Source organism: Urocitellus parryii, chromosome 4 (genome assembly GCF_045843805.1).
Source record: "Urocitellus parryii isolate mUroPar1 chromosome 4, mUroPar1.hap1, whole genome shotgun sequence".
Classification (NCBI taxonomy): Eukaryota; Metazoa; Chordata; class Mammalia; order Rodentia; family Sciuridae; genus Urocitellus; species Urocitellus parryii.
This window is the reverse complement of record NC_135534.1, coordinates 175,475,755-175,494,194: the sequence shown is the minus strand read 5'-3', so window position 1 is coordinate 175,494,194 and position 18,440 is coordinate 175,475,755. Positions and strand designations below refer to the sequence as shown.

The 18,440-nt window shown below is 40.4% G+C and overlaps 2 protein-coding genes across 2 annotated transcripts; both read left to right on the top strand.

Annotated features, from left to right (window-relative positions):
* Positions 1–4,832: 4,832 nt before the first annotated feature.
* On the top strand, positions 4,833–5,795 carry LOC113175088 (olfactory receptor 13C7). Its single transcript, XM_026379256.2, has one exon. The coding sequence runs from the start codon at positions 4,833–4,835 to the stop codon at positions 5,793–5,795; it is 963 nt and encodes a 320-aa protein (XP_026235041.2).
* A 9,984-nt stretch (positions 5,796–15,779) lies between these two features.
* LOC113175098 (olfactory receptor 13C7-like) lies at positions 15,780–16,739 on the top strand. The gene has a single exon (XM_026379263.2). The coding sequence runs from the start codon at positions 15,780–15,782 to the stop codon at positions 16,737–16,739; it is 960 nt and encodes a 319-aa protein (XP_026235048.2).
* Positions 16,740–18,440: the final 1,701 nt, after the last annotated feature.

The following is an 18,440-nucleotide window of genomic DNA, read 5'->3' as shown; positions in this document are numbered from 1 at the left end:
TGATAGAAGCAATTATATACATATGTATATATATTTGTATGTACACACCTATATATGTATACATATTATTTTTCTCTGGTGTACCAGGAATTGAATTCAGGGGCACAAGCCACATCCCCAGCCCTATTTTGTATTATTTAGACACAGGATCTCACTGAGTTGTTTAGTGTCCTGCTTTTGCGGATGCTGGTTTTGAACTCACGATCTTCCTGGCCTCAGACTTCTGAACCACTGGGATTACAGGCATCCACCAATGCAGCCAGCCAAAATATGTGTATATTTGTAAATATATATATATATATATATATATATATATATATATATACACAAACTCATACAAAATAGATAAACAGACTCAGATTTAAATTGTCATTTGATTTTTTGATAATAGCACCACAGATATTCAATGGAGTAAAATTATTTTCAACAAATGTTTCAGAGACGCTTGAATATCCATATAGAAAAAAAATGAGTTTTAATTTCTAACCCAAACCATATGCAAAAATTAATTCACTGTAGATGATAGATCTAAACAGTCTAAAACTATAAAGCTTTCAAAATAAAGCATAAAAATTCTTTGAAATGGGGAGATATGCAGAATTTTCTTAGGATGTGAAAAGTAATAACCAAAAAAGAAGACAATTGATAGAGTTGGTCAAAATCTAAAACATCTAAAGCAGAAGACATGATTATTAAAATGAATATGCAAACCATAAACAGGAAAAATATTTATAATATACATATCTGACAAAGGTCTTGAATGAAAAATACATAAGGAACTCCTACAACACAATATTTTAAGAACCAACAACAAAATAATAATAAATAAAACATTTGAGTAGCTGATTTGCAAAGATAGATATATAAAGGGCCAAGAGAGACATGGAAAAGTGCTTTATATTATTTGTTATCAAGAAATGCACATTAAGCACAATGAGCTACCACTACATATCAACCAAAGTGGCTAAAATGTAAAAGACAGAAAATACCAAATGTTGGCAAGTATGATACGACCAGAACTCTCATACATCAATGGTAGTAGTGTACACTAGTATAGCACATTGGCAAAATATCTGTTTGTTTCTTTTAAAACAGAGAATATATCTATGGCGGGACCCACCAATTCCATTCTCAGGTATTTAGCCAAGAGAAATTGAGATATATGTCCACAAAAATACATATATGAGAATGTAATAGCTTCACTCATACTAGTCAAAACTGGAAATGTTGAGATGTCCATCATCAAAGAGCAAGGACAAACTGCTGTGTTCATACAAGGGAACACTGGTCAGTAATGAAAAGGGATTCTAGTCAGGTATAGTGGCACACATCTGTAAACCTAGGGACTTAGGAGGTTGAGGCAGGAAGGTCACAAGTTTGACACCAGCCTAGGCAAGTAGTGGGACCCTGTCTCAAAATTATGAAATTAAAAGGTAGGGTGGAGGATGCTGGGGATATAGCTCAGTGGTAAAGAACTCCTAGGTTTTATCTCCAGTACAGAAGAGAATATTCTAGTAAATCTTTATGCTTTCATGCTTTTTTGGCATGCATTTTGAATACAGATTTGATTTTCTTATACCAGAAGCAGGGCTTAGTCCCTCTTGACAAAGTCCAGTTCTCTGCCTCCTTCCAATTCCTTAATAGAGTCAATCCAGATATCTACCCTATACAACAGCCTTCTCATGATGGCCTCTCTGTAGGACATACACAGACCAACTATGGACTCATGCCACTGATTCCCACACCCTGCATGCTCTGTGCAGATATGCCCCAGTGATCACTTCTCAGTCACAGCTTGACTCCACAGAACTTGTGTCTGTTTGCTCTATACCTCCAATTGGAACTTCCTATAGGAAGCACCTTGGGAATGTTCTGGACCTCAGTAAAGGCTTTGGCTCACAGGTCCCTCCCTCTTTCTCTTGCTGCAGACCCATTGTTGAACATGCTTGTCTGGGAGGCTCTTCTTTTCCTGTTGATCCTGTGAGGCTTGCTGCCTTCTTCCCTCTGGGATCTGTAAGTAAAGACTTGATGGGGACCGTGTGGGGAAGGAGTGGGTAACCACTGGAGGTGGGGGCTGGCTGCAGAATAAAAGCTATGAAAGTAATATTAAGAAATAAACACAGAAGACCAGGAATATGTTAATAGTGAGGGCCTGATGGGTGGAACAGACCTGCTGGGTCTGAACCTAACAAAGAGAAAAACCAGCCCTTGCTTTATTTATACTGGTTCAGACCAAAGGGGATCTGCAGGGAGCTTCTTCAGGAAAACCAGAATGAGAGTGGCGAAAAACAGGATGTTTGGTGCTTGGCAGGATATACCCATCTCCAGATGTCTGTGTTAGAACCTGGGGCTGTGAGCTAAGGCAGAGGCCTCCATGATCTGAGCTTTCTTGAACTGGGGAATTTCATGTACGAGTTCCCAGAAAGGCAGCTTCCTTGCCTCAATGGCTCAAACAACCATGGTTCATACGTGGCTCCCAACAGTAACACACTGCTGCTGTGATTCCATGTGTTTTGTTGTGCTGCCTCCCCTGTGTGACACCTGACTGACACACCCAAATCTAACTTCTTTCCAGGTGGGGTGTCTGCTACAGAGTAGCTTCCCACCAATACCCAGGTTGCCCTTTAGGATACTCTGATCTCTACTGAAATTTGCAGTCATTCAAGCAGGACATGGAAATGCTTTCCCTGATGTCCTTCAGTGGCCTAAGTTCCAACAGAAAGAAAGGATGAAGAAAAAGAAGTCTTCCTGGAGTGCTTCAGCATAATTGGATCTTGGGGACACTGTCCCAGAAGAACGAAAAGTTTCCTGACTATATGATTCTGTTTCTAAACTTTTAATCACTTCAGGGAGCTCAGTGGTCCCAATCATAACACTGATTCCAAATTACCTTGTACACGTGCTGGTTGTTTGTTTGGAGATTTTGCCTAAAACATAGAACCAAGATCAAGTGGGAAGATCTAACTTTCACTCTTTCCTTCAAATCAGTGGTATCATCTCAGCCTTTCATGTTAGTATTGTTATTTCTTGCCCAGGTACTCTTCCCAAGCTACAGGGACCCTTTCTCAGCAGGTTCCTGATGAAGGTAAGTAAGGGTTCTTATCAAAGTAATGTTCAACCTTTTATTAGCATAGTAATATCTTTGACTTCTGTTTCGATTTTCAAAGGGATTAGGGCTTGAGAAAGGAAGAAATGAAGCAATTTCAATAGTACTACAAAGAGTGAGGGTCATGCAGAACCCATCTTGGGCCAGAAAAATCTAGATGGCAAGAAGCCTATGAACCTTTGCTGTCTCAGTTCATGAACTCAGTTGACTTCAGAGACTCCCCTAGAAGGAACTGCCCCATGGTTTCAGAGCCTCTCCTGATGGCTTTCCACAAATTCAGGCAATTCCAGAAAGAGGCTGAACTACCATGGTAATTATGAGAAAAAACTCAGAAAGTTGTTGGTTAACTTCAGTATGAAGATTTTTGTGAAATTCCAGAGCTCTGCAAATCTGGGGCGGGCTGTTTGGAGATGTAGTAAACTCTTCAACACCAGAAGAGATCAAACTGAAACTGAAAAGCCATACACCCGTGTTGGCAGAAAAGAATCTAGAGAGGGAGAGAGGGTTGGACAAGATCTTGCCTTGGCCATTTGCAAGGAGTATAGTTAGCATCAGAGTCTCAGTCTGGGTGATATACTTAGCTGCTGAAACGAAAGACAACAAAAACTATATGTCCATCGATTCCTGTGTGGATACTCACCCAAAGAAAATGAAACTTAACAGAACAAACAAACAAAACAAAATGTTTTAAGTACTGCTTCATTTGCCTAAGAGATTTCTGGAGTTATGGACCACTGTGGGTTTCTGGGGTCATCTTTCTATATCTCCACGAAATGCCAGATTTAAACTATAACGATATAACAGAATTTTCAGAACCACAAGTCACCTTGCAAACCTCTCCACTTTCTTTAGATTATGTCTAATCTTCCCTTTCCTTTAAGACCTATTTGGATTCTACAACACCAAGAAAGCCTTCTATGACCCCTGTTCCTGCCAATACCCAGGTTGCCCTTTAGGATACTCTGATCTCTACTGAATCCTTATGATTTTCTTCCCTTTCAGGTTCTGAGCCCATTTAACCCTGGGCCATGACTTACCTCTGATCCTCATAAAAATTGCCGTATCCACATACTGGCTGATCAAGAAGTATTTTGGTGTATAGATGTTCAGAAACGATGAATAAAGTAATGGGTGGATGGATGGATAGATAGATCGAAAGTACTGTGGTTGGTGTTTGTCTATGAGAAGGAAGATCTTGAGAAAAACAGGAGCATTTTCTATAATAATAATAATAATATGGAAAGATGACATAAACATAAAGTGAGGATTTACAACTAATGTCATTAATATCTGGAACAAAGTGGGAGAGCATGAAGTAAATTTAAAGTCATTTGATTAAAGAGATAAAGTACCATACAGAACACTGAATCTGCTGTGAGGAACCTGGTGGTGTTTCAGAACCATGTTACCATGTCTGGAGGACAGATCTTCCCACAGTTCTGTGCCTCTTGGCTGCTTTTATCTGTCTTTGTCAATAATCAAATGCATTAAATTATCAGAATCATCAATTTAAACTTTGTAAATTTTATGTCTTATGGCCCCAAAACTATATCTGATTTTGTTGCTCCTAAGTCTTGGAAGATGTAAATATTGTGGGTTTTCAGATGATTTTTTTGGCACTTAGCCAGACTGGAATTCCAGAACAGGTGCCTTGGCCATTTGCAAAGTGAAGAGTATTGAGCTTGGACCTCTAGGTATATTCTTCAGTTGATAGAGAAGACACACCATGGAAACCACCAACCAGACAGGATCTGTGTCAGAGTTTGTTCTCCTGGGCCTATCAGCCCACCCAAAGCTGGAGAAAACATTCTTTGTGCTCATCCTGCTCATGTACCTGGTGATTCTGTTGGGCAATGGTGTCCTCATCTTGGTGACCCTCCTTGACTCCCACCTGCACACACCCATGTACTTCTTCCTGGGGAACCTCTCCTTCCTGGACATCTGCTACACGACCTCCTCCGTCCCCCTCATTCTTGACAGCTTCCTCACCCCCAGGAAGACCATCTCCTTCTCAGCGTGTGCTGTGCAGATGTTTCTCTCCTTTGCCATGGGAGCCACAGAGTGTGTTCTCCTGAGCATGATGGCCTTTGATCGCTATGTGGCCATCTGCAACCCCCTTAGGTACCCTGTGGTCATGAGCAAGGCTGCCTACATGCCCATGGCTGTCATCTCCTGGGCAGCAGGGAGTGCTGCCTCCATGGTTCAAACATCCCTTGCAATGAGTTTGCCTTTCTGTGGGGACAGTGTCATCAACCACTTCACCTGTGAGATCCTGGCTGTCCTGAAGTTGGCCTGTGCTGACATCTCCATCAATGTGATCAGCATGGGGGTGACTAATGTGATCTTTCTGGGGATCCCAGTCCTGTTCATCTCTTTCTCCTATGTCTTCATCCTTGCCACCATCCTGAGGATCCCCTCTGCTGAGGGGAGGAAAAAGGCCTTCTCCACCTGCTCTGCCCACCTCACAGTGGTGATTGTCTTCTATGGGACCATCCTCTTCATGTATGGGAAGCCCAAGTCTAAGGATCCTCTGGGGGCCGACAAGCAGGACCTGGCAGACAAGCTCATCTCATTGTTTTATGGGGTGGTAACCCCCATGCTGAACCCCATCATCTACAGCCTGAGGAACAAGGACGTGAAGGCTGCTGTGAGGAACCTGGTGGTGTTTCAGAAGCACGTTACCCAGTGATGGTTGGAGGACAGATCTTCCCACACTTCTGTGCCTCTTGGCTGCTTTCATCTGTGAATCTCAGAAGAATATGTTCCCCAGAGAAGACACATGTGAAGAGCAATGACCAGAAAGTCGAATTGCATATGTAATGCTTTGTTCCTACTGGACACGATGAACATGATGAAACCTAAAAGCTGATGGGAGTGTGCCTTGAAGGATGAGTGCTTCTCAGATGGGTTCTGATTTCTCTATTGTGCAAGCCTGAATTCTCTTTTGGGAGTAGATTGCTCCTTTTTCTAAGCTAGGAGTCCTAAAATTGGCCTGTGCTGACATCTCCATCAATGTGATCAGCCTGGGGGTGACAAACTTTGTGCTTCAGAAAGTAAAGCCAAAATCCTGCTCTTGAAAGGAGGCCCTGAAGAGAGCCTGAATCAAAGCTTTAGGACATTGTTTTGAGTCATATTCTATATTTACAACGTAGTATAAAAAATTGTTTTCATATTAGATGTGATTACATGTCTTCATATTATATCTCTTCTTGGAGATGGGCCTGAGCTTGGTGATAAAAAAGAAGTTGGTCTTTTTCCTTTTCCTGGGACTCTGAGGAGTTGGGACCAGGTAGAATCCATGTAGGGCATTTCCTCTGAGAGCAAGTAGAGACATCCTATAGTACCCATGTGGAGAAACCCAGCCTGGGAGAGCCATAGCTGGCATTCAGTTCAAGCTTGGTTTCCCGCCCTCAGTAGGTCTCATTTATGTACATAGTCTGGTCCTCTAGCCTGGAGAGTTGAGGGATGGACCCCTAGGGGAAGAAGAGAGCCTGCAATCCGAGGGAAGCTGAATGGCAGATGGCAAAAGGAGATAAGCAGGGGATGGAACCCTGGCCTGGAGCAAGGTAGCTCACTGAGGGCTGTGGGAAACCTGACAGGCTGAACCATGCAGCTGAGAAGAGGTCCAGAGTCTGTCATCTTTGGGAATTAGCTAAAGAGTAGAATTAGTTGAGCTGGCTTGCCCATGGGCATGCTCCCTTCCTTTCCACATGTTGACCCCCAGTACTGTGATATGTCTCAGGTCTGCTTCCTGGGGAATCTGAACTGTGGCACCATGAAAACTTCAACACTCAACCTGCATGTTATGTTCACTTTTCAGAATCTATGGACCCTGGCAATACTTGACAAAAACCATGCCCGAATAGTTGGATGAGGCAGTATAGTGCTATTAGCCTCAGAACTTTGCAACACACCTTGGTTAGTTTCCAACTTCCCTATTTACTATGGTTATCATCTTGAAACTTGTTTTATATTATAGATAATTTCTCTGAAATCTGCTTTCCATCTGCATCCTGCTCTCCTCCTTAGTTTCATACACTCCAATCTTTTCCCATGAAAGACAGAGAAAATAATGGGGTGTGTATGGCATTCTGAGATACATGGATGAGTCTACTCTTGACTAAAGGCAATTCTCCTGGGGGTTTAGGTCACTGGCTTGGTCACTCCAGGGAGACTCTGAGCTTGGCACATTTGCAGCCTGTGGTACACTAGCTAGAAAGTTCTTCCTGAGGCAGGATGTACTCTCCCATAGTATCAGCTGAAAGACAGTCCTGTTCATTCCCCTGACCTTAGGTAATTAGAGATTTGACCCATAGCTGGGTGAGGTGGCACATGCCTATAGTTCCAGCCACTCGGGAAATTGGAGGATTGCAAGTTTGAAGCCAGCATGGGCAACTTAGAGAGTCTCTGTCTCAAAAAATAAAAATAGAAAATTTAAAAACTAAATAATATGAAAGGACTGGAGATGTAGCTAAGTGGTAGAGAGCCCCTGGTTCAATTCCTAGTAGCAAAATAACAATAGTAATATGTCGAGTTTCTCATGACTAAAACACTCAGGGTCACCCAGGTGAACTGGGCTGTGTGAAATAATCTCACAAGAGACAGAGATACCTTTTTCTTAGGGTCCTGTGAGGGCTCTTCTGACCTTAGGGGTCTGCAGAAAGGGAGAGAGAGAGAGAGAGAGAGAGAGAGAGAGAGAGAGAGAGAGAGAGAGAGCACGTGCTGAACCCTTTTATGGGGGGGAAGCCATTCAAATGAGGCAATGGATCAGGTTTCAGGGGGTTGAATCTAGCTTCCTGAAGTCTGCTGTCAGCAGGTTAACTGACATCTTGGAAGGCCACACCCAAAGGCAGCGCAAGAGAAGGGGACACACAGAGTGTGTTTCCATGGAACATTCTATCCCAAACAGGGCAAAGGGGTGGAATTACAAAAGAATAGGTGAGTGTAGCTCAACCCAGGGGTACGCCTATTGAAAAGACTGGCCTTGCGATGGGGGATGGAGGGGACTCAGGACTGGAAGGCGTGGTAACTCAATGTGGCTCCCCACAGTAATAATAATAAGGAAATTTGACCCAAACTGGAATAATCACATTTTCTCTCCAAACAATCTGGAATTTGGAGATGAAGACATCTCTTAGCTCTCATAGGGCCCTTGAACAGAGACACCATGTAAAGGACTAGTGTGGCCATGAGCCTAGCAAAGAAAAGAAAGTGGTCTGCAGTGATAGACGCTAAAGCAAATGCATGGAAAGATCCACACCCACATGACAGCAGAAATAGAGGCCTCAGTACATGAGCTAAGTTTGGGGGAAATGTTGTTTTCTTTTATTTAATGGAAAGACTTAATCCTATAGAAAAGTAGAAAGAATAATCCTTAAGTATTCATTTCCTGTATCCATACCCCTTTGGATCGTTTTTTCCCTTTCCTGGATTATTGTGAAGCAAATCCCAGGTAATCATATATTTCATATTTAAATATTTCAGAATTTATCTCTAAAATTAACTGGTATTGTTATAAAAATATAAATAATTTACCATCATCTCATCTAAAACCTCACAATGACTCCTTGAGCTCATTAATCAGCCAGCATTTGTATGTCCAAAAATGTCTTGTATCAATTTATTCAATTGAATCAGCTTCCAAATAAAACCACACATTATGATTAGTCTCTTTTAGTCTCTTTCTCTCTTCTTTTTTTCTTTTCCTTTATGTTTTTTTTTCCACCACTAACATATCTTTCAAGTTAGATTTTTTGGGAAGAATTCATTTCCCACTATAGGATACTGGTAATTTCCCATGGCTGTGTTTTGCTGACTGCAGTTCTGTGGTGTCCGTGTCGGTGTTTTCCATAAATCGGTGATTAGATCTGGAGACCTGGGAGTAGTCAATGCAAGTGCAGGCATGAGCTCATGGCTCCTGAGACCTGTGCATGGCTGTGATATCTTTGATGACTTCCCTGATCTCAGGTATGTCAAGATGTTCCATGCTCAACATCACACTTCCTCTGCGACCTGGAAATAGCCATTTTCTCTAGGAATTCTTGCTTCCTTTAGTGGGGAATGTTATTTAGAAGCCATAATCTGGGTGCTACAGGTGCTATTGAGTTTGGCATGGTTTCTAGGATTTCTCAGTGAAATGAGCTGAGAAGGGGGAAAAAGAAATATATAAATATATATATATATATATATATATATATATATATATATATATATATCCATGTGTCACATAATGTTTCATTTAACAATGTATCACATCTGACATTAGTTCATAAGATTATAATGGAGCTGAAAAATTTTTATTGCCTAGTGACATCATGGCAGTTGTAACATAATAGTACAATGCACTATTCACATGTCTATGGTGATGCTGGTATAACAAACTATTGCACTGCCAATCGTGTAAAAGTATAGCACATACAATTATGTATGAATATACTTCTTGAAAATAATAATAAATGCAATGACCATGTTACTAACTTAAGTACTTACTAAACTATACTTTCTATTGTTATTTTAGAGCATTCTCTGCTTATCAAAGAAGTTTACTGTAAAATAGTATACCATGTTACAGTGGCAGCAGGTCATACATTTCATGTTTCCAGTGTCTCTGTAGTGCATCATTTTGTCTTGTGTTTAATTTTATCTCATGTTGTTTTACTCATCATGGCCCCAAGCTTACAAAAACTGTGGCCAATATTCCCAGTTGGAGACCTTGTCAAATGAATAACCCGTAAATAAAGTGAAAAACGATTAAGGACTATGAGGGTGAAAAATCAGTGATGGTTACCTTGTGGGCTGATTGCTTAGAAAACACTTTGCCCAAATTAGAGAGTTTTACGAACTTTGCCCAAATTAGAGAGTTTTTGTTTTAATTTAGCCAGCTGGTAACTGCTCCCCTGCAGGACCTGAATTGTCTCTTCCAGGAACAGTGCTGGGTTAGAGTTCTATGGGGTGCATAAGGGGAAAAAACCACATCCTCGAAAACATAGGTACCGGCAAGCAAGCAGGATACAAGGGCTGAGAAAGCAGTTACAGAGCAAAAACAGATAACCACATCCTGGGTCTGAGCACATTTGTGGGCATTTGAAATACAGAAGAACAATTTTTAACATCTTAGAAACAACTTAATATTGTTTTTTCTATAACACATAATCCTATTATCCTACTATTAATATTTAATAACCTATAATCTGTATTGATTAAGTTCAGATCATAACAGTTATTGCTCAGCAGTTAGGCACATCTTATTCCACCAAAGCTATGCTCTTGAAGAATAAGAATGAAGCGACAGAGGCTATTAAAGGATCTGTCTCATGGAAGGCAATGAGATTAACAAAAAGGTGTGAAGGGTCTTGATCACAAATGGAGAAGTTTCTAATGACCTGAATTGAAGACCGGACACAGAAGTGTATTCCTCTCAGCAGCACCATGACGATAATGGCCAAAGCAAACAAACAAACAAACAAAAATGTGATGTTGAAAGAAAAGACTGGACCCAGATATAACTGAATTTACTGCTAACTCTGGGTGGTCTAAACAATTCAAGAATCATTATTCATTACGTACTGTGAGAGCACCCAGTGAGTAGGCGAGTGCTGATGTGAAGGCAGCTGAAGAATTTTTGGAAATTCTACAAGAGTTACTTGTGGAGGAAAATTACTTGCCAGAGCAATTCTGGCAGAGCAATAGGTTACGTATGTAGTGGGCTATGCCATCTGTTTGTGAAAATACACTCCGGGATGTTTGCCTAAAAATATATCTCCCAGAATATAACACTTTTGTTAAGTGAACCATGATTATATTTATATCAAATAATTTAGATTTAGATCAAATACATCCTTCATACATATACATATAATTCAAATTAAGAGCTACAGAATTTTTACCTAGCCTCCTTGATTTCATACCCAAATCTCCTTCTTCTCCTTATTCCAGAATTTTGGAGAGAGCTTAGAGTTACACAAACAATAAGACGTCAAGAGCTTACATGAGGCATAGCTGCCTGGAGTGAATTCCCCGCTAGTGCCCAGGGCACCCCCTGGGAGTGTCTGGGAGTCTTGGGGTCCAGGTAATGGTGTGGGCCATTCTCTTCCACTTGTTCCTGAGCTTCACAGCAGACCCAAGTCCAGGAGTTGGGCACTGGGTGGTGGTGGGTTGGGGAAGAAATGAAAGAGTCAAACATTTAATGGATATGTCTGGGGAAGGTGTTTGTGGATGAAATTAATATTTGAATCCTAGAGATGCTAAGGCACATTGCCCTCCCCAATATGGGTGGGCTTCATCCAATCAGTTGAAGGCATGAATAGAATATAAAGGATGAGTAAAAGGGAACGTGTGTGTGTGTGTGTGTGTGTGTGTATGTGTGTACCTATCCTATTTGGATCCATTTTCCCTGAGAATTCTGACTAATATATCACCAAAATATCAGCCATTTACAAGGGTTGAATCTAAATATGTGCAGAACAAAAGATCTCAAAAATGTGTATACAATTCTACTTCCTCAAAAAAGACATTCAAGAATGTGCTCCACCAGATTTCTCAGAAAACTTGGAATGAAACCATGTTTGATCCAGTTATCCCATTCCTTGGTTTATAGCTAAAGGACTTAAAATCAGCATACTATAGTGATATGGCCACATCAATGTTTATAGCAGTTCAATTCACAATAGCTAAGCTATGGAACCAAACTATGAGCCCTTCAACAGAAGAATGGATACAGAAAATGTGGTATATATACATGATGGAATGTTATTCAGCCATAAAGAAGAATGAAATTATGGCATTTGTTGGAAAATGGATGGAACTGGAGACTATCATTCCAAGTGAAATAAACCAATCCCAAAAAAACCAAAGGCTGAATGTTCTGATATGTGAATGCTAACTCACAAAAAGTTGGGGGAGGGAAGAATACAAGTTCATTGGATAAGACAGTGGGGAATGAAGGGAAAGGAGGGGGAATGAGAATGGGAAAGACAGGAGAATAAATTGGACATAACTTTCCTATGTTCATATATTAATCCTTGACCAGTGTAACTCTAGATCATGTTCAACCACAAGAATAGGAATTTATACTCCATGTATGCATAATATGTCAAGACACATTCTACTCTCATGTAGAAGTAAAAAGAACAAACAAAAAATTTTTTGAAATAATGTGGTCCACCAAAACAAAGGATTAAACCAAGAAATAGGAAGAAATAACTAAAAGAAACAGGGTTCCAACTATAAGAGTAGTGTAAGGAATCCTCAACGTGGCGAAGGGTGATCCAGCATCATGGCCATCTTCCCCACAGAGAAGGCACCCAGCCCAGAGGAACCCCAGGTTTCAGAGCCAGGCCTGTGAAGGATTGTGTTCCAGAGACTCATCCTGCCCATGGTGATGAGCTCCAGGATACAATGCCTCAGACACAGGGCCCAATTTTTTTTTCCTTTATTTGCCTTATCTTGACCATACACTGATAAAGTTCCCTCTTCTCTCTCTAAGCCTTGTTGCTGGAACTAATTGAAGCACTCATTCCACCCCACACAAAATTCTGCTTTGACCTGTTCCTAAAAGTGGAAAGGGGACCAAACTGAGAGGTCAGAAGCAGAAAACATAAAACAACTCACTCCCTCTGATGATATTTGGCACCAGTGGGATAAGAGGGGCCAGGTGGGGCCACACTACAGTCCTCGACTTACCCAGAAGGGACTATTAAAACCTTGAGCTTATATTCTCTGATGAGTCCTCCCTCAAATAGTAGCAAATTTTCCCTTTCCTTAAAAAGCTGGGTTTACAATTGTTATTCCATTTTTCTGATTCATTGATGTATTTGTAGGTGGTAAAACCATGAAAGAAATCAAAAGAATGCCCATTAATTTTCTATTGTTGCATGACAAAGGACCCAAAATTAGCAGTTTCAAGCAACACCCAATTGTTATTTCACAGTTTTGCAAGTCTGGGTGAGTTGGGCTAGGTACTGAGGGGAAAAAAATAAAATTAAATAAAATTTTAAAAAAACTCTTCCCAGCTCATTCAGATTGTTGGTGGAGTATAGTTCCTTGTGGTTGGTGGATGGGGGTTTCAGTTTCTTTGTTGCTTGTTCCAAGGGGTCATTCTTAGCTCCTTGGGACAGCTCTTTAGTCTCTGTTTGTGGTCTCCTCCAACTTTAAACTTATAAATGGCATTGTGGAATGTTCCCCATGATTTGAATTTGACTTCTTACTGATTGGATCAGACCCACTTGGATAATCTTCTAATCTTAAAGTCAGCTGACTTGGGACTTTAATTATGTTGACAAAAGTCCTTCCCAGCAGTACCAGGTAGTATTTGATCATGAGAGATGAGAATCATAGGGTGAGATGGGGATTATTAGGAGTCAGCTAGCATAAAATAGTTTTTACAAAACTGGAAGAATGGGCACCTCTGGAAGAAAGAGAAGAAGAGAATATAATTTGACCAGGGAGTAAAGAGGGTCTCCTAAGGGACTGAAATGGGGAGAAAGAGCAAAATGACAGTTGAGTAAGGTACAAGAACATTAATTCTTAACCTGATTCAGGAATACATGATGTGTATTTTATAATTTTCCCTTAAACATTACACATATGCTTTTTACATTCTTCTATATGTATAGTCTATTTCATGGGAAAAAAATTCAACACAAGGCATAATTAAATGATTTGCCACTATTCATTGGCATATATTTGATTCTAAGATTTTTCAAAGCCAACACACAAGACAAGTGTGTTTCATTTGTGGAAGAGGCAGAAGGAACTGACCATGTCTTTTTAAATTTGTTCCTGATGCTAAACAGGCTTCTCTTGTACCTAAGTCATCTGTGAACTGAGACCCGCAACACATGTGCCACTCACCATCCCTAGAATTCAATGAGAAAGGGAAAACTAGAATGTTATTAAGAAACTATAACATATCAGAAAACCATGTCCAAGTTGAAGATCCTTCTGAGTGCTGCCTGGGTGGTCACAGCTCTTAGCTTTTGGTCTTAGAAGTGGAAGTTACCGGATTTCAGTGGCAATACAGCCATGCTCTAACCAGAGCACAGATCTACACACACACACACACACACACACACACACACACACACACACAGGCAAAGACCTCAAACAACAAATTGTCACTTCTGTGATCAGCTGGTCTTTTTCAATCCCACAGCTATGCACATGAAATTCTCATGGCAGGAGCCATGACCAGATAAGTTTATGACCCTTCTAATGTCCTTTAAAGGCCTGTTTTAGGGCAGGAGATTAGAATCTATTGGGTAAGAGCCAGATAAGAGGGGGCTTTTGAGGTCAATTGCTTCTTTCTAGTCCTAAGATCTTGAACTTGGAAATGGCCAACAATATTGAACTACAAGGATTTATCCTGTACAGTAGGTTTCACATTCTTCCAGGTCTATCATGAGAGTTTTTATTGATTGGGGGTTTATTCCAATGAGGCCAAGAAGACCTTTCCTCCTAACACTTTCCAACATTTCATAAAGATGGGTAGGAAGGAAGGGAAGGAAAGAAGAAAGTATTTCTGGAGGGACTTCAGAATAATTGGATCTTGGGGACATAATCCCAAATGTATAGAAAGTTTCTTAACTTTGTCACTTCAATATTAAAACTTTAAATCACCTCAGGGACTAGAATAATCAACAGCAGAGTGGGATTTAAATGACTTTGTATATGCAGTGAATGATCCTTTGTGGATTTTACCCAAACACAGAGCAAAGACAAGAAAACTTAACTTCTACTCATTTCAGGAGCTGCTTTCCAAACAGACTGGCTATCTTTTTGTCTTCTAGGCCCCAGGCCTCAGAGAAGTGATTTTCTTTATCAACATATTTGTTTTAAAAAGGTAAGAGGGCACTTTTAAAAGAATATAGACACTCTCATGTACCCATCTAATCCTTGGCTTCATACCTGAGGATTAACTGGCAAGGGGGGTGGTGGGTCTCTTAGGAAAGAGGAAAGGACATGTCAATGGTGCAAGGGAAAGTCCAAGAATGAGAAATCCATACAATCATTTTGTCTGAAGGAGGAAATATCTCTCATAATAATTATCCCGAAGTAATCAATATAGAAAAAAGGAGACCCAGTGATGAAAGGCATTTAACAATTTCATACATAGGCAAATGCCAGTTCTTTTAATGTGTCCCAGAAAAACTTAGACAAGTGACCAAATGAATAAATGAATGGTTCAGAGTCCTGCATATTGTAAGAAGGAACTAGAAAAGAGGAGGAAGACAGGCTCTAAAAGTACTAATAGACAGGAACTTTTAGGAATTGAGGACAAAGAACAATAGATTTTTCTACCAGTCCCAGGAAACAAGAGAGAAAATTCAAATGAAGTCTAATATTTCTTACCAAAGTTGAATAAAATGAATTGCCCACGTGGTAGAACTTGAATGAATGTTTGATGCCTCTCTTGCATGTGGCTAGGAAAATTAAATCAAATCAAGAAACATTTCAGACTTATCCCTGGATTGGCCAGATTTGATCAAAGAGATATTGATTAAATTCTCTGAATTTTATTTAGAACAACAGAGAGAACTTGTTCCTGCAGATTGTCAGAGCTGTTCTTCAATTGCTTGGCAAGGAGGGGTTTTCTCACTGCCTCCTTGGGCACTCTGAGCATTAGAAAATCATGAAGTTGATCATCTGAGTTCCTACAAATAATATAGGAGGCACAATGGTCAGGTCCAATGAGACCTCCCCCATGATGGGCTTCATTCTCCTGGGACTGTCAGCCCACCCCAAACTGGAGAAAACATTCTTTGTGCTCATCCTGTTCATGTACCTGGTGATTCTGTTGGGCAATGGTGTCCTCATCTTGGTGACCATCCTTGATTCTCACCTGCACACACCCATGTACTTCTTCCTGGGGAACCTCTCCTTCCTGGACATTTGCTACACAACCTCCTCCGTCCCCCTCATTCTTGACAGCTTCCTCACCCCCAGGAAGACCATCTCCTTCTCAGCGTGTGCTGGGCAGATGTTTCTCTCCTTTGCCATGGGAGCCACAGAGTGTGTTCTCCTGAGCATGATGGCCTTTGATCGCTATGTGGCCATCTGCAACCCCCTTAGGTACCCTGTGGTCATGAGCAAGGCTGTCTATGTGCCCATGGCTGCAGGCTCCTGGGCAGCTGGTAGCATCACCGCCACAGTGCAGACATCCTTAGCAATGCGACTGCCTTTCTGTGGAGACAATGTCATCAACCACTTCACCTGTGAGATCCTGGCTGTCCTGAAGTTGGCCTGTGCTGACATCTCCATCAATGTGATCAGCATGGTGGTAGCCAACGTGATCTTCTTGGGAGTCCCAGTCCTGTTCATCTCTTTCTCCTATGTCTTCATCCTTGCCACCATCCTGAGGATTCCCTCTGCAGAGGGGAGGAAAAAGGCCTTCTCCACCTGCTCTGCCCACCTCACAGTGGTGATTGTCTTCTACGGGACCATCCTCTTCATGTATGGGAAGCCCAAGTCCAAGGACCCCCTGGGGGCCGACAAGCAGGACCTGGCAGACAAGCTCATCTCATTGTTTTATGGGGTGGTGACCCCCATGCTGAACCCTATTATTTACAGCCTGAGGAACAAGGACGTGAAGGCTGCTGTGAGGAACCTGGTAAGTCAGAAACACTTTGCTCAGTGATTGTGGGATCTCAGTGATTCTGTGTTCCCTGATGCTCCCACATGAGGCTCCCAAAGAAGGAGATCACCACATGAGAAGTAGCTTCATCACTTAAGTAAATCTCATCACGTGGGAAGGCTCTGTGAGCAGAAGTTTTTAATGGAACTTCTCCCACGTCATTCTAGAAGCAGTTCCACAAAGGTATGTAGTCATTCATACATGGTCCTGGTTCTCACACTTTGTCATGGATACTAGTCAAATTGAAATCAAGGAAAACTGATTCTTCAAAAAAATTTTTTTTTAGCAAACAAATAAAAAATCAAATAAACAAAAATTGCCAGTCTTCAGTGCCTCTGTTCAATTGCTCCTTGTTTTATTTCTTTGATCATACTTGAACATATTTGAATGGGTCTTACTTTTATATTACCATGTCCTTCATATTAAGTTGTTTGTTGAGAGTAAATACAATATGGAATAGTACCAGCTAGTATTTATCTTTCTCTTTATCCATTTCCTACCAAATAATGCTTAATACATGTTTTCTAACTTGCTCTCTTCTTATGTCTTCGTAATTAATCTCTTCCTCTTGTCCTCAGTCAAGGTCCTTAACAGAAAATCATTCATTCCCTAGATGCTGATAGGGGTAGATAAGAATAATGCCAGTGTCAAAAGCTCATGTCTTTTTTTATTTTCTCCTTTTGAAAGTTTAATTCACACCTCGGTTTATCCTTAGATGGCAGAGGCCTCTCATTTGTCAACAAAGAAATGCAGAAACTGAGATAATCAGGAAATCGTGACATCAACCCCAAAGAGAACAAAACTAACAACCAAGCCAATGATCTTTGCTGAAGAAGAGTTAATGTACACAGATGGAAAAATTTTTTTCTGGTTTTAGTTCTTTGGTAATATTTTTGGTGGAATTCAGAGACTAATGACTCAAGAGCAGTCTATGAAGAGTCTAGGTGAAAATATAAAGAGAAGATAAGAATATTTCATTAGAAAAAAGAAAACACTGTTCAACAAGTGAAAGTCAGTAGCACTCAGTAGAAAAATAAAGACAACACTAAAAACATGTTTTTAATTCAAAAGTGACTTCAATTGTTCATTTAGACTCCTGAGAGAAAAAATAAACTCAAGAAGACTAAAATTATTTTAGAAAAGATGACAAGCATGAAAGACTGGCCAAAAGTCTATATTTTATGATAGATTCATCACAGAATTTCACAAACTGAGAACAGATCAGATGGAAGACACATGTTAATAAAAAAGAAAAATGAAGTTTTCCAGAACAGAAATACTTTAGGTCTTTGGTCAAAAGAACTCACTAATTCTAGGTAGGAATTGTAGGAAAAGATATATTGTACTGGATTCAAGGATAAGTTTTGATGTCCATGTATGTAAAAATGTTCTATAGACTCTTCTACCACAGAAAAAAATTCACTAAGTTAATAAAGCTAATAATTAATAGTTATTATTTAAAAAGGAATAAGAATTGAACTGCCATTGGCCAATCTGTTCTGCAGTTCTAAATATAGATGTCAGTGGAATGATGCTTGTGGAGTTCTGAGGGAAATGAGTTTTGAGTCCAATATTCTATACATAGTCAACCTCTGCACATATATGAAGGTTAAAATGACATTTACTACATGAGAAAGCACAGAAAGCACACATCTCTATGTTCTCCTTCTTTAAAAAAAACCTGGTAATCTGGAAAAATGACAA

Bases quoted from the DNA above. Each gene is read 5' to 3' on its own strand.
- LOC113175088 (XM_026379256.2), top strand. From the start codon at position 4,833: ATGGAAACCACCAACCAGACAGGATCTGTGTCAGAGTTTGTTCTCCTG.
- LOC113175098 (XM_026379263.2), top strand. From the start codon at position 15,780: ATGGTCAGGTCCAATGAGACCTCCCCCATGATGGGCTTCATTCTCCTG.